The sequence below is a fragment of the Mauremys mutica genome, chromosome 13 (genome assembly GCF_020497125.1).
Source record: "Mauremys mutica isolate MM-2020 ecotype Southern chromosome 13, ASM2049712v1, whole genome shotgun sequence".
NCBI classification, from domain to species: Eukaryota; Metazoa; Chordata; order Testudines; family Geoemydidae; genus Mauremys; species Mauremys mutica.
The window spans coordinates 2,916,447-2,939,910 of NC_059084.1; the positions used below are offsets into that span (position 1 = coordinate 2,916,447).

General features: G+C 57.0%; 1 protein-coding gene across 1 annotated transcript; it reads right to left on the minus strand.

The window, feature by feature from the left end:
• Positions 1-13,905: 13,905 nt before the first annotated feature.
• On the minus strand, positions 13,906-16,028 carry SRXN1 (sulfiredoxin 1). Its single transcript, XM_044986200.1, has 2 exons — positions 15,450-16,028; positions 13,906-14,630 (listed from the first exon to the last, which is right to left on the minus strand). Exons 1-2 carry the CDS (start codon positions 15,606-15,608, stop codon positions 14,427-14,429), a joined length of 363 nt encoding a protein of 120 aa, XP_044842135.1. The 5' UTR covers positions 15,609-16,028; the 3' UTR covers positions 13,906-14,426.
• Positions 16,029-23,464: the final 7,436 nt, after the last annotated feature.

The following is a 23,464-nucleotide window of genomic DNA, read 5'->3' on the forward strand; positions in this document are numbered from 1 at the left end:
ACAGCTGCCTTGAGTCTCAGCAGGCTTCAGAAATGGACATGGTACCTGCTCACCATCGAGTGACCTCCCCACGTGTGTCTTCCGCCTGTGACCTGCACATTGGGAGGTCTCCTAACCCTCCGCTGGGCCCTTCCCAGAGCTGCTGGGTTTCATTTTGGTTGCGTTGCGGAAGCAGCTTGGAGGCCCAGTCACGGACCAGGGCTGAATTGTGTCAGGTGCTGTACAAACCCAGAAGAGACCGATGGTCTCTGCTCCGAAAAGCTCACAACCTAAGTACCAGACAAGAGACCACAGCTGGCTACCGCCAGACGGAGGGGGGAGCACAGAGACGCAATAGAGCAATACTGGCTGGGCAGTGCTCTCAGCCAAGACATCCCTCTCCCCACCCCCCGTTAAAGATGCTGCACTAGAAGCAGCAGTTTGTTATTCTGCCCCTGTGCCTGGTCCGTTCTAGGACAGGATGTGCCTCCCCGCTTCTGAGTCCCACTGGCCGCAGGACGGACAATGAGATCTCCGTGTCTGACTCACACAGGGGGCTGGTTTGTTTCACTCTGAGGGGAGGCTGAGATGAGCTAATCATCCCTTACACGGCCGGGGAAATGGCCTCGTGTTCAGAACGGTTTAAAACAACGTCCGTCCAGCCGGGCTCCAAGGTGAGCACGCGCCAGTTGTGTTTGCCAGAACAATAACCACAGCGCATGCACGGCAGACAAGTGGAGCTCAGGCGGTTTTGGCAGATGATTTTGCAGCGTGATCCTTGACCTCTGATACCCTGGCAGAGGAGAGTCAGACTACAAAACCCAGGATCCAGTGGGGCTTGGGCATGGAAGTGGGTGTGGGAGGAAAGGTGGCCATGCTCTACGCATCAGAGCAGACTGGGTCATTACAACACACAGGATGGTAACCATTAACTTCACTGGGAGCGGAGATCAGCCCCTGCTATGCACCTTTGAAAATTCCTCCTGTATCCTGGTGAATGGGGTCCTATTACATTAGCCAGAGGAGTTTCTGAAGGACAGTGGCTAAGATTTTGAAAACTGCCCCATGACTTGGGCTGTCTCCATTTTTGGGTGCCCAACTGGAGACTCCTTAAAGGAGCCTGATTGTCAGAAAGTGGTGAGCACCCGTCTTTGGAGAACCAGGTCCCTCTAAGGTATCTGATGTTGGGCACCCAGAATGACTAGTCAGCTTTGGAGATCTTGGCCAGTGTCTGCTGCTTCATTTCCCCCGAGAAGGAGTCAGTCCCTGTGGAACTTCAGGCAGACAAGGTCACTGAAGGGCAGTCAGGAAACCTGGTTTCTATTTCTGGCTCTGCCACTCACTTGCTTGTGACCTTGGACGAATCTCTTCCTTTCTCTGTGCCTCTGTTTCACACGCCCCCTCTCCCTCCCTCTTCGCCGCTCTTGTCTATTCAGGCTGCGAGCAATTTGGGTGGGGGCAGCCTCTCACCCACTATATGCCCTGCCTGCCACAATGGGGCCCTGATCTTGGTTGGGGCCTTTCAGGGTACGTCTACACAGCTATTAAAACCCACAGCTGGCCCATGCCAGCCGACTCGGGCTCGTGTGGCTCAGGCTGCCCAGCTGTTTCATTGCTATGTAGCCATCTGGGCTCGGGCTGGTGCCCAGCTCTAGGACTCTGGGAGGTTGGAGGATCCAAGAGCTCAGGCTGCAGCCTGCGCAGAACGTTTACACTGCACTGAAACAGCCCCTTAGCCCGAGACCTGCGCGTGTGAGTCAGCTGGCACGGCCCAGCCGCTGGTGGCTAATTGCAGTGTAGACACACCCTGAGTGCTACTGAACTAATGAATAATAATGAACCTGGGACACCAAAGAGTTAGAGATTGCTGAACAACAAGGCGGAACCTGAGCTTGGGTGCTCTGCGGAACTCCAGGTTTTAATTCAGATCCTATAAAAACAAATAAGAAATGAATAAAGAGACACAGAAACCAACAGGCCAGAAATTAAGCGTATGCTGATGCACGGCCTGTGATCTGGTTGACTACCAATGTGTTCCAAGTGACAGCTTCTGTGCCTCGATACAGAGCTACGCCGAGGGCAACTCTGCAGTCTGCTGGCACCAGAATTGCCTTTGAATGCCTCCGAGAATGTTATTTTGACTCCGATTTCACAATAAGCCTGTTGGGCAAAGGGCAGCCAGGTTTTCTCTGTTTTCACTGAAGGGCCCCAGTGCAAAGCCTTGCCTCATTCCTGTGTTTGGAGAAGATGTACTGTGATCAAAGCCACCAGCCTGAGACATCCGTGAGTCACGTCACTCAACAGCTGCCTTTGGCTGGCTGTGGGGATGTCGCTGGAAGGCTGGGTGGGCACTTCCAGGCTCAACGGTGGGGATCCGAGGGACGGCTCCCTTCAGAGAGATGCTGCGTGTCACCAGGCGCAGCTCAACCATGCTGGTTCCCCCTTAGCTTCTCCCTGTTCCCAAGGTTCTCAGCCTGAGGAGACGCACGTCTCACAGGAGGGGTGCGGGGCAGCTGGAGAGATCCCTTTAGATGCTGAGCCAACGCACAAGCAGCTCACCCGCAGGTGGGACATGGGTTGGGGTTTCGATCTGGTGCAATTCTCAGTTCTCAAGCTTTGCCATAGCACGGCTGCTCCAATAATCCTTGAGCATTCCTGTGGCAATTCACACCCTAAAGTGTGGTCCCCGGGAAAGGCACTGGCCTGTGCTGTGTCTGTGCAGTGTCCACACTGCTGGGGGTGGGGCGGGGGTGAGTGTCTCAGGCCCCTCGGTGGCTGATGCAGGACGTGGCTGCTGCTGAGGGAGAGGAGAGGGGATCTGATGGGATTTGCTGAAGGCTTCTTATTCCCCAGCTTCGCAGACTGCCTGGCTTGACCTGCTGAGCCAAACCCACCTCCTTGTTCTATGCTGACATGGGAGGGCCCCTTGGAGGGCCATGGGATCCCCTTCTAGAGAGGGACCCCTTGGCCCTGGAGTGCTGTGGAGCAGGTGGGAGGCCACCTCTTGTCTCTCCCGGGGTGTGATGGGAGAAATAGCCTCTCCTTCCTCCTTCCTCCAGCAGGAGACCGGGATGGGACAGTCTCTCTCTAAGCCCCCTTCCCCAGGATCGTAGCTGCAAAAACCGGGAGGGGCCTTTTCGGTGCTGATGGGGGCAGAGGGTGATCAGCCTGGGCCGGGGCAGTCGCTCACCCCTCCTGCCCTGGGCCAGGGAGGGGGCCTGAAGCGCTGAGGTGGGTGAACGCCCCCCGTATTACAGGTGGGGAAACTGAGGCACAGAGTGGGGAAGTGACCATGTCTAAGGCCCCAGGGTTGTCAGTGGCAGAACCAGCCTGGAATTCTGGCTCCCGGCCTGTGCTCAGGCCCCGAGAGGAGAAGGCGCCGTTCGGGAGCCAGGCTGCTGGAGCACGGAGAGGCCCTTATGTGGGCTGCACTCGCTGCAGGCGGGGGCGGATCCAGCACACCCCACACAAGTCGTCCCAGACGTGTGTGAGGCAAGGCAAGAACTGGCCCCCGAATGAGGTAGGGGGTTTTGTGGGGGCCAGGCTGGGGTTCGTGGGGTGGAAAGCCAGGGGGCACAGAGCCTCTCTCCGGGGGATATGCTAGATTAGGGCCCCTCCGCTCAGGGGCTGTTTATCTTGGAGGTGATACTTAAGTGTAAGTAAATAAACAGAGAGCAGATGGCACGGAGGGCCCGGCTGGCAATTCCCTGCTCTCGGGGGTTCCTGTTGGGAAAACACGGCTGCCAGCCGAGGCAAATGGATTCCAGACCCGCCAGGGCCACATGTGGCCACCAGGATGCTGCCGGCCTGACCTCGCTGAACCTTGCTAAAGCAGCATCGTCCTTCACACGAGGGGGTCGAGGAGGGGTCCGTTCGCTCCCCCTTCCCGGGCCCGGTGGCCTGCTTTACAAGCCTGGCCTTGAGGTCCCCCCTCCCACCCCGTCGATGGGCAGGGAGAGATATTAACCCCCCAGCAGGGGGAGGGGGCTCTCCGCCAGGGTCCTGCCGCTTTCACGCACTGTCACTCTGAGCAATGGAAACGCTGCGTGCTTGCGAGCTGAGGGCGGGGGGGGGGGAGGGCGAGGCTGAAAGGGGCTGGATTTGTCCCTTTGGACAAAAGCTCCCAGCTCCAGCACAGGGGCTGGTGCTCCAGCTGGGATCTAGGCTGTCCCTGCCCAGCTGTTGAGCTTGGGGGCCCTGCCCGTCTCCTGTGCCGTTGCGTGTTACTCCAGACCCTGGTCTTGTGATCGCCTCCAGGAGCTTGTGCCAATGGCGTTCGGGCTGGCAGCTGGCTAGGTTCTGATACCTAGGTGCCCACCACTGTGGTATCTGGTCTGGGAGAGAGGGAAGTCACATGGGGGGTGCTGGGAGGCCACACGCTGGGAAAGCTACTGTCCTTGTCTAAACCATTTGGGAGCCTCGCTGGGAGAACATGCTCTGGATTTAAAGGGGAGATTAGCAAAAACGTTAAGCATGAAACTGTTGGCCTAGTGTGTGCGAGCACCTACCTAGCTTCTGTGTGCAAAGCAGGTGAGTGTTTGTGCCAATGGGAATTCTGATCCTTTGCAAAGGCAGCTCTGCCATTCACACGTGCAGCCGCTGGAACTGTGCATGCTCATTAGCAGCACAGCTGGGCACCATCTGGGCCTAACTCAGCATTATTGGAAAGGAATTGCTGAGGGCAAGCGGCGGCCACGATTTCCCCTGCGGGTGGGAGATTCCAGTGGGGTCTGGCTAGTTTGCAAAACCCAGAGAAACTGGCTGTTCCACGTAGCATTGGTTTTCCAGGAGTTGCTCGAAACATTTCCCCCCTTAATTTGCATCAGGGCTTTTCTAGAGACAAGTAATAAAGGAACAACCTCCCACCACGCACCTAGCTGAATGAGTCGGGTTTCAGGTTCTTTCTTCTTGTTCTTCTACAGTATTTCTGTGACAGTGTCCCTCCGAGATCGGGGCAGGGCCCCCTGAGCTGGGTACTGAACAAGCACAGAGCAAGAAAGACAGGCCCTGTCTCAAAGAGCTTCCAGTCTGCTTGCCTTGCCTCTGGGATGATAAACCAGGTAACAGCCCAGAGCTCACAATTCTCTGGAACCCGAACCTCAGCACTTATAAGCTCTGTTCTCACTCTAGAACCCTGGTTTTTCAGTGGGTTTCTGATTCAGCCACACAAGTTCTCCCCTCGCTTGCTACCATTATATTTCCACAAGACCCACACAAAATATCCCTTGCTCTTGTGCTAGGTGGTTCATTGTAACAATCGCTGTTCCCTGGGCTGATGAAACGAGGAGATAATGAACATGATTTACTTGGTATTGGTCCTGCTTTGGGCAGGGGGTGGGACTAAATGACCTCCTGAGGTCCCTTCCAGCCCTGATATTCTATGATTCTATGAAAGACCACGAGCGCTCACCTTCGCTCTCTCACACCAGTTTTACAGTGTGACTCCACTGGCTTCAGTGCAGTTAGTTTTGATTCCTCCTAGTGTGAACAAGAGCAGAATCAGGCTCTGCATTGGTTTCAGCCGCATTTGAAACACGGCAAAACAATTCCAGGGCCTGATTTAAAAAAAATCATTAGAACTGCATGAGAAATTAATGTGCAAATACGTGAGCAAAACAAGTGTGCAGTTGTTAATGTTAGCAAAAACCAGGCCCTCGCTGTTAATTTGAATGTTAGTAAAAACCAGGCGCTCATCTTCTGTCAGATGAAAAAGAACAAACTGGTTCAGGTGTAAGAAATAACACGCTCAGGCTTGTAGAGAACGTTACAAATAACAGAACGTATTAAAACGGGTACATTTGTAGTGCTGTTTTTAACTTGTTATAGACGTAGGCTTTGTGCAGAAAAGATGTGGGAATCAGATGTGTGTGGAGGTGCATGTAGGGGTGACTGTTACATATAGCCCATACCAACGCTGATCTGTCCTGGCGCGGGGAAATATTAACTGCCCTGAGTCAGCTCCCGTTGCTTCTTGGGGGGCGGAGCAGGCTTCTGAAAACCACATTAAACTGCCATAAAATGCCCCTGTGTCCTGTGGGAATCCAATCCAGCTCTGCACCTCCTTTCAACTGGAAACCAGATCCTGCCTCGGAAACTTGGGCCGAGGCACCAGGTTTATCTGAGTGATTTACCAGGCTGGGTGACTGAGGGGCTCGTTACGTGTTGCTCTGTGGCGTGCCGGCTCCATTAACGCTGGTATCGGCCCTCTCCCCACAGTGGGGGTGAGCCCAGCCAGCATGGCGCATGTTCTGATTCTCTGGGCACGCACCAGGGTGGAGGTGACTTCAGGGCGTGCGGGCTCTGACATGCCGGGATGAGCTGTCTTCGGAGGAGTAGCTGCTGGGGGGATGCAGAAAGGAAGCTGAGTTCTTGTCCTCGCGAGCTCCCTGGCCAGCCTACGGTTCGCTATTGGTGGGTGGAGCTGGAAAGGTCTGGGCAGTGCTGCAGCCCTTACTCACGTGAGTAGTCCCATTGACTTCAGAGGAGCTACTCCCATGAGGAGCAGCTGCAGCAGGATCCTAGCTACCAGTAGACTTTAAGGCCAGAAGGAACCATCTAGCCTGACTCCTGCCCTTGGCCGGCCCCAGAACCTCACCCACCCACTCCGGCCATAGGCCCCTAGCCTCTGGCTGAGTTCCTGAAGGCCACAGATCTTGATTCGAAGACTTCACAGTGCAGAGAACCCCCCATTTACTCCAGTTCACACTAGTTCCCGCTTCCCTCCATTGTATGACATGCCATGAGCCCATCCCCCGCCCTGTCAGACGAGGGCAGTGACCCAGCGCCCTTCAGAGGCCGTATTCTGGCCCCCGCGTACCAACGGGCCTCGGCCTTCAGCTTTCTGAGCATCAAGCCCTTACTGGCCACCCAGGGTCGGCCCCCGGCTTCGCGTCTCATCCCACCCATGGCAGATCTGGTTGCACAGCGCCCCCTAGCGCAATCTGCAGCGAGCAGAGCGCCCCCTAGGGAGTCACCCACACCACACATCTCTCTGGTGGACGCAGTCTCCATTGTCTCAGTGGCAGTAGGGGTGACAATGCCTTGGCAGAGGCAGAGCGACAGGCCTGGTGGGGCAGGGCTCCGAGTGGGAGCTTGGAGCTGGCACTTCCTTCCCACCTCCTTTTGCTCCAGTGTAGAGCAGAGGGGGTCTCTTCTTCCAGGGACAACAAAGAGGGGATGGGCTTCTGTCTGGCGCCTTGGCTCTGGGGGTGGGAGAGGCTCTGTTAACTACTCTGGAAGTGTGGGGTGCCTACCCCTAAAGGACAAGAGTGGGGTTGGGGGTTCAGCACAAGGTCTGGGCTCTGGGCCCATCCCATCCCTGCATCACCATCAGCTGCCGGGCAAAGGTAACAGCCCGTCCTAAGTCCCTCTCCTTGCCAACAAGCTCCATAGGCCAGGAGCTCCTCTCTCGTCTCCTACCTGCCAGGCTCCGCGAGCCGATCCCCGAGAGCCTGGAATGCATTACACGCCTGTCGGGAGGGGAAGTCTGTCCCAGTTCCGGACCTGGGGACCCTCGCTAGCCAGGCGAGATTGAGAGTGAGTCCCACAAAGAGCCTTTGTTCCTCTGCTGGAACGAATGGATTGGAGACAGCTGAGGTCATTTGTCAGTCTGCGTTACCGGAGCCCTTGCAGGTCAGGCAGCGGGAAGGAGGGAAGGGGGACAGGTGGAGAGACAGCCAGCCGGACAGACAGACAGAGCAAACAGCTATAAATAACAGCAGCTCTCTCCAGAGCCTGCTCCTGGGGCATCCAGTGGGACTGGCAGCCACGGGCTACGAGGGGCGAAGTTTTATCTCGGACTCTTCTGGCTAGGGAGGGGCCTAGACTTCGGCCAGGCCTAGCGCTGGCTTGGCAGGACTCGGGGCAAGCCGCCCCTGCTCACCTCTGCCAAACACAGCGTGGGCTCAGACTGCCCCACGGCTGCGTCTAGTCCTGAGCTCACCTGTAGGTCTGCATCGCTCCTGCTCTCCCAGTCTGGGGCTCCCACCTCCCGCCCACCCCATCTGCCAAGGCGCGTCACTGCTGACCCGCAGCCCTGAGCAGAGACGTGTCCCAGAGCCAGAACCAAGCATGGCCTCATGCGGTCAAGCTCTGCACAGTCCTGACCTGCAACAGGACCTGCTAGTCCAGATGGACGGGCCTGTCCTAGCACTGTCTGTCTGTCTGCCTGCGCCCAGCCGGGCGGTATCTGTCGGGTCACAACGCAACAGTGAAAAGCAGCAGTTGCAGCTGAAGGGACCATGTCTGCCCTCTCTCCATGACCTGCTCGCTTTACCCCCGGATCCCTTTGCAGCCCAATTCTCCCCGAGCAGGGACGTCCATCTCTCCTGAACGGGGCAGTGGGGGCATGAGGCTGAGATCAGCCAAGCCAGCCCCCTGGCAGCCCAAGCGCAGCCATGGTCTGTTTGCAGAGGAAGATGGAACCGTGGAAGATCAGGATTCGGCAGCAGGTCGTTTCAAGCCCGAGGCTGCTCCCTGGGGTGAGCTGGAGGAGGAAGCGCTCAGTGAGGTGTATGTGTGGGGTGGGGGATGGCTGGGGGATTAGTGCAGCTTTGTTTCATCCCTGCCTGTGGAGTTACAGCTTCATTGAGCTCCATTTCACCCCGATCCCGATGTTAAGGGGCATAAATCTAGGAAGGATTCCGGGATGAGCTGGGGTTGCTGAGGCGGGATGAAGCCAGCCCCCCAGGAAGGGGCAGGGGGCCCACACACCCAGTGTCTGGAGTGAAACTGATTGTCCCAGAGGTGCTGAGTGGTGGGAGCAGCAGCGTCCCTCCCGGTGACCCCTCTGCCTCTGTTGGAGCAGTGACCAGGTGCGGGAGGTGGAGCCGAGGGCAGGGTTCCTTTGAAAGTCTCCCTCTGCAGCCACCGAAGGAGCCACCTCCTTCCCTCTCTCTAACAAGAGGAAACTTTTTAGCACGCCACAATTCTTCAGTGAAATTTATGGCCCACGAGGGAGCGGCCTGCCAGGGCTGTTCTCTGCCCGAATGGCTGCTGCGCTTCCTCCGAGGGGCCGAGAGCTGCTTTGATGCGACGCAGGCAGGCCTGCAGCTCCAGCGCCAGCTATTCGGCTCCTTCCCCTGCAGACACACACTGGCCCTGCAACCCATCCACCCCTCCCCTTCCCTTCCTCTCCGATGCCTGCTTACGGAAATGGCTCGCTCGCAAGCAGGCTGCTGGTGGCAACCGGTGGGAGCCCCCGAGGCAGCGTGGCACGGGCCTGTGGAGGCAGCGCGCCACGCCCGGCGAGCCAAAGGCCCATCTAGCTATCGTGATGAGGGGCAATACGGCAGATAGGCAGGCAGCTAATCATCTCCCTCCCCATGCGCCCGCAGCTCAGCGGGCACTGCCCAGATCTCACTTGGTAGTAAAAGATCCCTTAAAATCCAGGTGAACTGGATTAACTCCTCCTCCGGAATCGCCTCCTTTTATTATTTCTGTAGCCTGCCCCGAATCAGCCTTGTTAGGCAGGCTCTGCCCAGAGGAGTATTGTCTAGTGGTCAGAGCAGCGGCCCGGGGCTAGTCCCAGCTTGGGTGAGTCAGGGCGCCCTCTCTGTGATGTGGTTTCGATACAGTCTCCCCCAGAGGGCATCGTGACGCCTGTGGGGTGTTTCTGGAGGGCTTTCTGCCCCGGGCCTGGGGTGCGCAGAAGTGGAGTGTGGGGTTTGCAGAACCCACCTTTAACCGACTTCCCTACAATCCCCCAGTTGGAGGGCAGGATGTCTCAGCCCCTGAGTGGGTCCCCCGAGCTCACAATACCCAGAGCAGAGAGCTGAGGCCAGCCAGCCCCTGGGACAGAAGCTGGGAGGGAGCAGTTGGTGCCACATTCTCTGGGAAGCACCAGCCTCAAATGTACCCCGCACCCTGCAGCCAGACGACACTCTGTCTTCCATACTCTCTGCCCTGCCCCCTGTCAGCTCCCCCCGATGTACCCTTCTCCCACAGCCAGGCAACTTCCCCTGCATCAGAGAACCCATCCTGGCTCCAGCCCCCCAGATCTTCTCCCACTGTGCCCCAGCCCCTTCTGCCCCCATCTCCTTCCTCTAGCTTCCCTGTTCTGTTCTCCCGCCAGCAACCCGAATCCCCTCCACCCCTTTACCCTCTGCTCCTCATGGGCCGTGGGTGGGGGTTGTGTGTTTTTTGGGGAGCTATTGGCTGGCTGCACTGCCTGCAGACCCCTCTGCCCCCCATTCCTTCCCCAGCCTCCCCATTGCACCCCCATTCCTTCCTCAGCCCCCAGGACTCCCAGCTCCATCCTCATTACACCTCCAGCCGCCCTGATCTCCCCACTTCACCTCCAGGCCTCCAAATCCCCCCTTATCCTCTGTCCTTACTTGGCTGTGAGTGGGTTTGTGTTTTGGGGGTGTCTTGGCTCACCACCCCACCCCCAGTTGACATTGAGGGTTACACATCTGGTCTGGAGCATCTGACCAGCATCTTAGAGCATCTGGAGCGTCTTAGCTCTGAGCCCCCCCTCCAATGGACCCCTGCGGGCGGGGGGGAGCACTGGGTCTGGTGGCATCTGAGGGGGGTCGTGACAGGCCGGCCATCAAGGTTACAAATGGGTCCTGAGCCCATAAAGGTTAAGAAACTGTTCTCAGGCCTGCCTGCTCTGCTGTCAGCATTGCTGCCAGAGCTGGAGTCAGCCTCATGACTCAGACCTGTGAATTCTCTATCATCATTTCTTTATCCCCCTCCCTTCATCAGCACCACATACAAGAGCAGGGGGAGTCCGGCTGCCCGTTTCTGGCACAGTTAGTGGCACAACCACACCTGCAAAAGGGACCCTACAAGACACATTTCAAGCACTAAGTGGAAATAGGTTAAAACTAACCCGCGGAGCGTCCCGCTCCTGGCTATTCTTGGGGCAAAGCTTCCAGAAATGGAGAGACGCATACGGCCAGATTCAATCCCTGACCTAGGGATCAAAGCAGGTGCGGAATAAGAGCTGTGTCTGCAGTTACACTCAGCGGAATAGAAACGATCAGCTCGTCCTGCCGTGGGACTGGTGCCCAGCCGTGCTCAGGAAGAAGTTTCCACCCATGACTGCTCAATTAGGTGCATCATGGGCGGCTCATGGCTTCCTTGAAAGCCCCCCGCAGGGACCACTCTCGAGCCAGGCTACCGGATGAGATGGACCATTTCTCTGTTCCGCTCTAGCGGTCGGTCCCTATGCTCCTAGCCCCGGCGCTTCCACGGGGGTCCCCGGTTTCTCTGCAGGGATTCCTAGGACTTGGCAGGCTCTGTGGCCAAAGGGAGAAGCAGCATCGCCCCCTCCTGGCCTCCGGCTGTCACTAAACCTCTGCAGAGTCGCCGCTCACACAGCATTTACCAGGCCACTGTGCTTGGCTGAGAAGGAAAATTCGCCAGGCAAAGGGAAGGGGAGACGGGCTGAGGGAGGCCGAGTGGCTCTGAGTGGGTGACGTTTGGAGAGCTCACCCGAAAGCTCCTTAGGGTGGGGGGGGGAGGGTAGCCGTTAGCGCATCAGGCTGGGCTCCGTTTAATCCCACTCTGCCCCTGCTGGGACAGGCGCTCTGTGCGGTGGAGGGGAGACTCGCCCGGCTCCTGGGGGGTTGGGCATAAAGGGGTTTCAGATCCTCAGAGAACAGAGTTTAGAGCTGCAGCACCTTAGCAGCGGCTGAGGATCCCTATGGGAGCGATGGGGCCCAGCTGAGAACTGTGCGGAGCTAGGAGCGTTCCAGAGCCGGCTCCATGCTGGGGGGGGGGGGCGGGGGGCAGAACACGCTGCACTGAGCCCAGCCCCACGGCAGCCAAGTGCCATACGGCCCTTAATGAAAAGAGTCCCCCAGCGTGGCTGGGACATGTCCCCCAAGGTCACACCCAGTGTCAGTAGCAGGGCTGGGGACAGAACCCAGGAGTCCTGGGGCTGATCTATCTAAGGTACTTCTGTAGCTCCCATTACTATGGTATCCATGTGCTCCACAAGCATCCAGGTGTTTCTCCTCCCAGCACGCCAGCCGTGCAGGGCAGGGCTTTATCCCCACTGTACAGATGGGAGCGGAGGCCCCGGGAAGCTCTGTGACGTGCCCAGGGTTGTGCAGGAAGCCTGGGGTGGAGCAGGACAGTCAAGCTGGCTTTTCCAATGCCCAGGCTTGTGCCCTAACCACTGGGCTCCCCTCCCTCTCCAGAGGAGACGAGCGCTGCCAGCCAGGCATCAGATCAGCTCCTTCGGGTGCCTGGGGCAGCAGGTGAGAGCTGGGTCCCTGGGCACAGTGTGTTCTAGGGGTGGGGGCAGCAGGTCAGCCTGGGAAAGCCCTGAGTGGGACAGGGCACGAGGTGATTGCTCACTCCCCAGGAGACAGGAGGAAATGGGGTCATTCGTGCCCACGGAGCAAAGATCTGGCCCCAGGCGGGAAGAGAAATACAAGCAGCCCAAGGCCCTGCTGCTCCTGCCATCAGTCGGCTGACAACGGGGTAAGGCTGCCATCTGCTGTCTGCTCCAGACGGCAGCAGAATCTGATAGTCCATCTATACGGACCTGTGTACACCCACCGCATACAGACACACCCTTACAGGCCCGGCTCAGCTCACACCCACCGCATACAGACACACCCGTACAGGCCCGGCTCAGCTCACGCCCACCTCATACGGACACACCCGTACACGCCCGGCTCAGCTCACGCCCACCTCATACGGACACACCCGTACACGCCCGGCTCAGCTCTCGCGCACCTCATATGGACACACACGTACAGGCCCGGCTCGGCTCACACCCACCTCATACGGACACACCCGTACACGCCCGGCTCGGCTCACGCCCACCTCATACGGACACACCCGTACAGGCCTGGCTCGGCTCACGCCCACCTCATACGGACACACCCGTACAGGCCCGGCTCAGCTCTCGCGCACCTCATATGGACACACCCGTACACGCCCGGCTCGGCTCACACCCACCTCATACGGACACACCCGTACACGCCCGGCTCGGCTCACGCCCACCTCATACGGACACACCCGTACATACCCGGCTTGGCTCACACCCACCGCATACGGACACACCCGTACAGGCCTGGCTCGGCTCACGCCCACCTCATACGGACACACACCCGTACACGCCCGGCTCAGCTCACACCCACCTCATACGGACACACCCGTACACGCCCGGCTCAGCTCTCGCGCACCTCATATGGACACACCCGTACACGCCCGGCTCAGCTCACACCCACCGCATACAGACACACCCGTACAGGCCCGGCTCGGCTCACGCCCACCTCATACGGACACACCCATACACGCCCAGCTCAGCTCTCGCGCACCTCATATGGACACACCCGTACAGGCCCGGCTCGGCTCACACCCACCTCATACGGACACACCCGTACAGGCCCGGCTCGGCTCACACCCACCGCATACGGACACACCCGTACACGCCCGGCTCGGCTCACGCCCACCTCATACGGACACACCCGTACATGCCCGGCTCGGCTCACACCCACCGCATACGGACACACCCGTACAGGCCCGGCTCGGCTCGCGTCCACCGCATACGGACACACCCATACACGCCCAGCTCGGCTCACACCCACCTCATATAGACACACCCGTACATGGCTGGCTCGGCTCACACCCACCGCATACAGACACACCTGGCTCGGCTCACACCCACCGCATACGGACACACCTGTGCATGCCTGGCTCGGCCCACACCTACTGCTGACACCTGCAAGTCTGCACAGCTGCACAGGTTCAAGCCTTGGGCATATGCATGCACCTGTGCTGTGTGATTCTTGCACGACGGGCAGCGTTCTCTGCCAGCTCCTGGACACATCGCCACACGGGGACACAATGGATCCCATTCCATTTTATTACATAAATAGGTTACAAGAGTTTCCCCCTGTAATAAAATAAACCCCAAGTCCCCCCTCCCCCACAGGCCCTCCTTTCCCAGCTGAGCGCTGGGACACTCCTGACCTCCCCTCCTTTCCCTTAATATCTGGGCTCTGGCCTTGCCCGCCCATTGAGGCTGGGAGCAAGGGTCCCTCACGCTTATGGACAATAGACACTCCTGCAGCTGCAACCCCGCCCCATCCCACCTGCAGCCGGGAGCATGGCCTCTGCGTAGAGGCATTTCTGCCCAGCCTGCTTCAAGGTCCCTGGCAGATCTCAGCCCCTGGGGAGACCAGCAGCAACAGAGACACAGCAAAGAAATGCAGAAAACCGTCCAGGGCTTAGCTCCCGTTGCAAGACAGGTGCCCCTGGCTGCTTCAGCCTGGGACATCCCAGGTGGCAGGTGCAGAGTCCCTGGAGTCTGGCAAAGGGCTCCCCCTGCAGGTGAGGTTGGGTGTGGAGGGGTCAAGCAGGCAGCTCCCATTCCTGGGGTTGATAGCGGGTCTCTGAGATAAGGTAGGCGGCTCTGGGCTCCAGGAATCGGGCTCCCGCCGCAGGTCTGGTGCGGAAGGTCTGTTCTGACCAGCGAGCGGCTCCTAGCGCAGGTCAGGGGTGGAGGCGCCCAGGTAGGTGCGAAGGTCGCTGATGTTCGACGGGATGATTTTGGCAGGGATGGTCTCCCTGTTCAGCCGCTTGTACGCTGCGTAGCGGTGACACCCCCCAAAGGAATAGAAATAATCCCCCCCTTGGCTGCCTTTGATCCAGAGGATGTCTATGGGGGGCACCTTGTCCGCTTTCTCCTGGGGAGCAGAGAGAGAGCGTTAGAAACAGGGTCAAACAGCAGCAGGGAGCTAACGCCATCCAACCCATCCGCCAGGGTCTAAAGACTCACCCCTCCAACACCCAGTCACCCCAGCTGTGAGCTTCCCCGCAGCAGTGCCTGCTCAAGATACAGGCTGACATTCCATTCCTGGCAGTATTGGTATAACTCTGTGTTACCAGCACAATCTCAGCATTCCCAGGATGAACGCAGGAAGAGCAGGCACATGCCACTGTGCCTACTGCAGCGCAGCCACTCGGCACAACCCTGGCATCGCTGGCATGGCCACCCCCTGCATAACCTGGGCTTAGCAGGTGGCCCCGTTCCCAGCATCGCCAGTGAAACGCTGCCATCACCCGTACAATCCCAGAATCACTCAGTGCCCCCATCCCAGAACCCAGCATCACTCAGTGCCCTCATCCCAGCATCGCCCGTACAATCCCAGCATCGCTCAGTGTCCCCATCCCAGCATCGCTCAGCGCCCCCATCCCAGCATCGCTCAGCGCCCCCATCCCAGCATCGCTCAGCGCCCCCATCCCAGCATCGCCGGTACAATCCCAGCATCACTCAGTGCCCCCATCCCAGCATCGCTCAGTGCCCCCATCCCAGCATCACTCAGTGCCCCCATCCCAGCATCGCTCAGTGCCCCCATCCCAGCATCGCTCAGTGCCCCCATCCCAGCATCGCTCAGCGCCCCCATCCCAGCATCGCTGGTACAATCCCAGCATCGCTCTGTGCCCCCATCCCAGCATGGCCAGCGAAGCGCTGCCATCCCCAGGATGTCTCACCCTGGTGTTACCTGGATGGTTTTCATGAGACTCGTCACCTTGCTCTCCTCCAGGGCTGAGGGGATGGGTCTGATGAGCACCCTCATGGGGACATCGTGTACGGTGGGGATGTTGTCAGAGTGGATGCTTCTGTTCCCCTGGTCTTCTTCCGCTGGGCCCGTGCTAGCCATCGCTGTGGCCCAGCCCCTGCCAAGAGCCCCTCGGAGCACACGCCACTGCCCACCTGCCCTCACCTGCGGCAGCCACTCCTGCCCCAGAGCCCCACGGAGCGCTGCCGGGGAGGCCTTACGCTCAGGCGTGGATTGCACCGTTTGGGAGTGCAGAGGAATCTGTCCCCCAGCCCAGCTCCACCTGGCCTGGGTCACCGCCCCGGGTGGGTTTCTCAGTTGCACAAAGCTTTCACGCTGTGCTTGCAGCCTGGGGCCGGGTTCTGGGTCACCTCCCGCCGCTGTGTGTGAGGTGCAGAGGCTGTTTCCGGCAGGGCGAGTGCAGCTGAGTCACAGTGAGGTGCAGTGTGCAGTGTGCTTCGCCCTCGCTCACAGGGCAGCCGGGAAGCCAGCTCCATCATCGCTCCCCTGGAGGCGGGGCCTGCCTTCCTCTGCCGACTCAGAATGAACCAGCAGAACGGAGTCAGGGCGTCCCACGAGGAGTCCAGGGGATGGGGCAGGCCGAGGGCCTGTCTGCTCAGCATGGCCCTTAAAGATCCTAGGCTGCAAGTCCCAGGAGCCCAGTGTCTTTAACCAAATCATTAGCTCCTCGCCCCAGCCTGCCCTCCACCCCAGAGGTGGCTGCCTCTCAATGTCTCGGTTTGGGATTGTCCAGCCCCACATACACATAAACCTCTGCTCCCAGGGTGATCACTGCCCTTAGCCAGGGAGCTCCTTGCAGCAGGGGCTGCGCAGCATGTTGGGGACATGCCTGGCATGCAGCCAGAGCTACTGTAAATAAATAACCCTACAGAATGACCGTGGGCCCCAGGACTGCCTGAAAGCAGCTGGCAGTTGGGACATGTGCCTGCCGTGACAGTTCGGCAGGGTCAGCGGCTGGGTGGTTATAGGTAGGAGTCTGTCGGTCTACAGCCCCCACTCTCAGCTCACTGCCCTCTCACTTTAGGGAGCTCTGGCCTGGCCCGGCTGACTCTTACCAGAACTTTTAGGATCCTGAGGTTTACTGTGGGTGGGTCGTTAGGATGAGGCCTGTAGAACTACTGTCCTGTTTGCTGTGCAGGGACATTAAAAATCCCCTGCCACTTTCGTCCTGAGCCAGAACTTTGTTCCGGGCTGAACTTTTCCTTCCCCTGCTGCATAGGCTGTTTACATTCTCCACCCCAGAGGTGGCCGCATTCCAGTGGCACTGAATGACTCTAGCATTGATGTCCTTCCAATCCCTGAGGACGGACGGTGCTGCATTAAAACAAAACCAGAAAATGTGACTGAGCAGCAAGGAATGAACATTGATATCCCAGTCAGGTTTCTATATGAGGGTTGGTGTAACAAGCGAGGGCACTACATTGGGATCTATCCACAGCCTGGGTCCAAATAACAGAGGTGGCCCAATTACAGCTCGGTCCTCTGTTGGGTCATCTCCCTCATCCTCCCCTTGTAAGACATCGTCCCAGACGGTGCTCAGCTCGGGCAGGCCCAGAGACAGGAGGGCTCTGATGTCCCCTCCCTCTCACACCTGAAGACAAGGTGGTGCACAGCCACGTGTAATTACTCCTTGTAACTGGCACAAGTGAGAACAAAGCTGATCGAGGGCTGGTGTGCATAGCCGATGAACCAAGCCAGGTGCGGGTACCTAGCAAGGCGGGTGTGAGTGCAAGCAGGTGAGATGGGTTTGGGTTTTGATCCTAAAGATGCACACATGTTTAGACAGCAAATTGAGCGCAGGCCTTGTGCTCCTGGCAGATCTTGGTGTCACAAGCGGGTGCACACGCAGTGGAGACACTGGGGCTCCATGGTGGCTCATTCAGCAGAGACTCCAGAGCCCATGGAAGGTACGTCTACACTGCAAAAACAAAAGGTCCCACAGCAGCAAGTCTCAGCCCGGCTCAGCTGATTCGAGCTCATGCTACAGGGCTACAATGAGCAGCGTAGACCTTCGGGCTCAGGCTGGAGCCTGGGGTCTCAGACCTGCCCCCGTTGCTGGGTTTCAGAGCCTGGGCTCCAGCCCAAGCCCGAACATCTACTTCTATGGTCCGTGGGTCATTTTTTGCAATGAAGACATAGTCAGTTGGGGCTCAAGCCCCCTGGTGCCATGCAGCTGGGAAACCAACCAGGGATGATCCTGTCTCGCCACATTGCTTTTAGGAAGCTCAGTCATTCCCCGACCCATTTGCATTGAACTCAGGTGGGGATTGATAGAGGCATGGTCTGAACGCAGGTCTAGGTGCTAGCATCTCCTGGGGTCTAATTCCCAGGCAGCTCTGACACTGACTTGCTGATGTGGCATTGTGCAAATCACTCACCCTCCCTGTCTTGTTTCCCTCCTGTAAAATGGAGATGGTCCCTACTTCCTGGTTGTGGTTAGATGTTAGGTTGCATGTGTGTGTTCTCCCTGTGTGCTGCCCCAGCTCTGTGCAGACAGCTGGCACAGCAGACCTTGAGCGAACCGCTCAATGACCACAAGATCTGTTAAGGAACGAAGGCGCCAGGCCAGGTTTATTGTCGACGAAGCACGGTACTAGCACCTGGCAGACTCTACAAGGATACTAAGACATGTATGCCTGTGACAATGAACGCAGATCAGTCTATGTTGGGACTTTCCACTGCCCCCTAGGCTGGCCAAAGATACTTCCTCTGAGATCCATCTTTATACCCTGATACAAACAGGTTATCTCCTGTCATTCTGACCTTAGTTTTTAGGAGGGGCCGGTGTGTTCCTCTTATTCTTGGGGAATATTTTGTACCGTCCTTGATATCGGGATGTTCTGGTACCACTTGGTATCGGGCTGTGTTTGCATGAGTATTCTGTACTTAGCACTTCTTAGGAATGTGTATTTCTGCAATATTAGCCCTGTTCTTGCCAGATTTTGTGAGCGGGTCCTGCCTTATACCAGGCCTCTGATACAAGGGCTTATGTCTGGTCATGGGGGTGTTCGGAGGATCCATTTGTAAATGCGTGGAAGAAGCTTTGAAGATGAAAAGTGTAGGAGCTGGCAGTCTTATTATCCAGAGTGGAGATACCTCCTGCCTGTGAATTTGACGCACTTGTTATGGTATTTAATTACTGCTCTTTGTTTATGATTATATTTATTATTAGTGCCCTGAGGTCCCAGTCAGTATCTGGGCCCCATTAGATTACATAAACACCCAGGAAAACGGGATCCTTGTCCTGCTTACTTAACAAGGTCAGTGATCTCTGGGTGATTGGAGAAAGACCCATCCAACATATGGACAGTTTCACATGCATGTTTATATAGTTTAAAACCAGATGAAAACGAAAGGCCCATCAGCCTGCCTGAAGGGTGCATGGAGGCTCCCAGATCAAAAGACACAGTCCTTTCCCCAGAGGGTCCTTGGGCTACACGTCAGAAGGCAGACCAAAGCAAGAGTAAGTGGCTGTGAAAGGCAGTCCTGTGCCGAGCTGGGTGAATAGTTAACCCCCCTCCCGCCCCCAAACCGGATTTGCAAATACTTTCATGGCTGAAAGCACCGTCCTCGTTTTGCTGTGATTTGTGGGGTTGTATTGTCAAGTCTTTGTGAGCATTTGGACGGCTGCAAGGTATTCGCAGAAAGAGTTGCAAGTCCCAAGAGTTTCATGAATTTTAGCAGCCGTGATGACTCATCTGCAAAATCAGAGCCTGAGTCACAGGTCTCCTAATTAAGATGTTTCCCGGCCAGCCACCAGGAAGCAGAGACAATACATTTTGAGTCAGGTGACTAACCACATGAACAGTGAACTGCCAGAGGCAAAGTTTACTGACAACTTAGACCTGGTCTGCACCTAAAATTTAGGTCACCCTAGCTTTGTTGCTCAGGGTTGTGAAAAATTCGCACCCCGTGCGACAGAGTTAGGTCGACCACCCCCACTGTAGACGCAGCGAGGTGAATGGAAGAATCCGTCCATCGCCTTAGCTACTGCCCCACATCGCTGTAGGTAGCGTCTACACTGCAGTGCCTTAGCTGTGCCACTGTGGTGTAGCCCCACCTTGAGAGGCTGCACATGATTCGCTAACTCTTCCGCCCACATTTGCAAAGAACAAAGCCACTCAAAGGGTTGGGATTGCAAATGATTTGCTTGCCACAAAGGAGCACGGCTGTTAATGAGGTTTATTCCCCAGGAGCCAGCTTGAGCGTGTGTGAGTGCAGGAGCGAATGGAAAAGCCCAGGCAGCTGGAATGTTCGGGTTTCAAATCTGCCTTCTGAATGTTTAATAAGGGCCTGGGCTTCTTCCCTGGGATTTTTTGGCAGGCGTTTGAAGATCTCAAGATCCCTGCGGGGCTGACTCTGGAAGCTTTTCGACTGGAGTGCTGCTATTTAAGACTTCACTTCTCTTTATTTTCAGGTCAGCGCTCTGCTGTTGCTCCCAGCCTCGCCGGCTCTTTAACGAGCGGGGCGGCATTAGCATATATCTATTGCTCACCCCAGCGGGAGCTCACCGGTTTCCAGCTCCCAGAAAAAGGAACTAGGAGGACCAGCAGCAGAAGCCACAAGGACAGCAAAGATTCCACTGTTGACACCAGGAGAGTGGCCAGTGACTGAGCTGCAGGTCACGCCAGTTCCTTATCGCTCCCTTTCTGCTCTTTGCAGGCACCTCTGCTTTTGCCCCGGGTGTGCAATGAATTGGCAGCAGCAGGAGAAGAGAGCCTTCGCCTGGTTGTGCCCAGGAAGCGCCTGCTTCAGGAGGAACACTAGACCAGCACATATTGGCAGAAGCAAGAGCGGGATAAGGCAGAGGACTGCGAGATGGGGGCATTGGTGTGTCAACCTGGAGAAAAGTGCAGGGAAGCCAGGGACAAACCCATGAGGGGCCTTTCACTTGCTCAGTGCCCATCCCACTCCCTTGTCCTGTGCCCCTGCTCTCAGAGCTCTGCCCTGCCTCACCCGAGCTGCCCGTGCTCTCACGCCAGTCACGAGGCACCATTCACTTCAGAGGGTTGCACGGGCTAAGGAGGAGGGAGAGGCCCGTTTTGGTGCATTGTGGGGATTTTACATCTTCCTCTGAAGGGACAGACATTGGCTGCGCTCAGACAGCAGATGGACCATTGGCTTGTTCTGCTCCAGCCAGTCTCATGCCTCTGCAAGGGGCAGGAGCTAAGTGAAGGTGGGCTTCAAAGGGCTGACGCACGTGTGTGCCTCCAAGGCATTCTGGGAAGGCAGACACCTCCCGGACCTTTCCCTTGTGCTTTTTGCTGCTTTGGTTTTGAGATTCTAAAGATGCCTGCAGATAAGTCAGTTCATGTGTGTTCTCTAGGTACTCTTGGAACCGGAAGGGATTCTCGCTAGCTACTGCACAGTATATGAAGAGTGGATTTTTAATTTCCTCTTCGTTCCGCAGGAAAAAAATTAACCAAAGGAATAGCTCATAAATGAAAAGTAGCCCAGGCAGGCGTCTTGCTGCTTCTTGGGACAGCATAAAAGATCCTGGCTCAGCAATGGCTGAGCAGGGAAATGACAGCTGATGCCCGAGATATTTACAGGGACGGTTTATTAAACAAATCACTTGTCCTTGGACCTGCGGGTTCAAGTGTGATGCACCTCAGGCCTTGTGACAGGTGTGTGATATTTTTCTGCTAGTTTCCCCAGCTTTTGCCTGCAACCATCCCTCAGCCATATGTACAGATCTCCAGAGACAGGTGTCTGAGTAGCAGAAGTCCCTTTAATATCCCTGAATTGCATTACAAGTAATACTGCAGGTGGCCGGTTCCCGGTAGACATGTCTCACCGTGGTCTGTCAAATACAAAACCTGGCAGAAAAATCAATCATGCACGGAAAATTATTGCTGTCAGATTTCCTATATACAATATAAACACGGAGCAGGCACTGGCCCTCCTGTACTGTCCCCAGTGCAATCAAACCAGGGGGCTGGTTCACGCACAGCTCCCATGGATAAACCCCAAAAGAAGGTGCTCCGCCTTCCGTCCCCAGGGGAAGGGAAGTATGGTAACGGTGGTTCCATTGAGGAAGGGCCCATCAGAGAAGAATACTCACAGCATGTGTGTGTGTGTGTGTGTGTGTGTGTGTATTTGTAGAAGAAAGGTCTCTCTTTATTCTGGAGCATGTCTCAGTGCGGAGCACCGCCCCGCCTGACACCTATGTTTATGTATGCATGAATTAAGGTGTGTGCATGGCACTGCGTGAGGCTGTGTGAGTGGGGGAGTGAAGCTCTGCATGTATAACAGGGCGTGTGTTTGCGCAGACAGAGCAGTGGTGCAAGTGAGGCTACGTGTATAGAGGATGTGCGTGGGACGCAGTTCACATCTGAGGTTATGGGCAAATGTGCGTCCACGGAGGTGTGATTAGCTGTGAGTGCGTGGGGCAGGTAGGATTGTGCCTGTGAGGTTGTGCACCTGGTGCTTACATGCAACTATGCAGGTGTGTGGAGCCGCTTGTGCAATCAAGGTGTGCATGCATGAGCATGTGCATGTGTGTCCTGTGAGGCGAGGTGCACAGAAAAGACTGCAAACATGACAGCAGACGTGAGAACACGGGTGCAAAGGAACATGGGAGGCTGTGTATTGGAAGAAGGACACGGGTACATGTGTGTGCATTCCTACATACGTGAGGATCTAAGAACTGGGCATGTTGGCAGGCCTCTGTTGCGGCTGAGCCCTGGTCTCTTGGACCAACGCTCTCTGGCACAGACAGCGTGGTGACTGACAGTCCATCACAGGCTCAGGATCTGAGGTAGGAAACAGGAAGTGTTGTGGTGGGATTGCACGTGATGGGGAGGAAGCGCAGCATGCCGCAGATGGTGCAGTCAGTGGTGTTGGTGAAAGGTTTGGCGCACATGGGCATGGCAAAGGGTGCTCTCCATTGGGGAAGTTGCATAGAAATGACTGTTTTATTCCCTGTGAAGCCGGGAACCCTGGCAAAGGGCAGGGAGCCCTTCTTCGGCATGGAGGAAGTTGAGGGAGAAGAGCTTTGCCTTGACCAGCTGCTCCCGATTGGCAGAGTGCAGAATCCCCCTCGAAGGGGCAATGCCCAGCTGTGGCAGGCTAGCTTCAGGTTCTCCCGCCAGCTGTGGAACTGCTACAGTCTGGGGTTGGCCCCCTGCCCCTCAATCTGGGAATAAGGGAATTCCCCAAGGTCACCGAAGGCCCCGCATTTCTCCCACTCCGAGCTCTCGCCCTGGGAACAGCGCCGCTCTGCAGGCAGCTTCAGACCCTCAAAGGACACATGCAAAGGGGCCCCTAGGGTCCGGTGCGGCCCCTTCTGTCATGGCAAATAAATAATCGAAAGCATAAATTATAAATAATATAAATTAGAGCATTTAAATAGACCCCTCCCCCCCGAACTTTGCAGTAACACTGGTTCTCTCCCTATTCACCGGCCTCTACCACAGGGAACTCCAGCTCTGTGACTGAGGGGGAGGCGGCTGGGGGTTCTAGCCCCTGAACATCCCAGACTGTCGGAATCAGCAGGATGCCCTGTTGATTGGGCAATGCGGGAAGCCCATTGGGACACAGGGGGATCGGAGCATGGTCCACAGCCAGAGACCTTCCTGTTGGGTGGACTGAAGCCCTCTTCCCCCCCCCACCGCCCGACATTCTGAGTCAGACTGGGTCAGGGTGCTGCCCTCTCCGACTTGGCCACCAGCCCAAAGGCTCAGCTCGGTGCAGCCACCGCCCAGGACAAACCCGCAGTGTGACATTGCAGCCTCAGGGGGAGCGTCGGGATGCGTGAGGAGCGGGGCTGGCGCTTCCCAAATCCAGATTGGGATTTAACGCCCTGCCACACCTCCTCTGGCACTCTCCTGGGTCTGCAGGGACAAGCGTAGGTAGCAGTAGGCTAGCAGGGGAATCTGGCTTTGACATCACAGACCAGCTCACAAAACCTGTGCCTGGGAAGGACTTTTCCCTTG

Coding starts and splice junctions, on each gene's coding strand:
- SRXN1 (XM_044986200.1), bottom strand. CDS start 15,608: ATGGCTAGCACGGGCCCAGCGGAAGAAGACCAGGGGAACAGAAGCATC. Junction 14,631..15,449: donor GTCTCATGAAAACCATCCAG/GTAACACCAGGG, acceptor TCTGCTCCCCAG/GAGAAAGCGGACAAGGTGCC.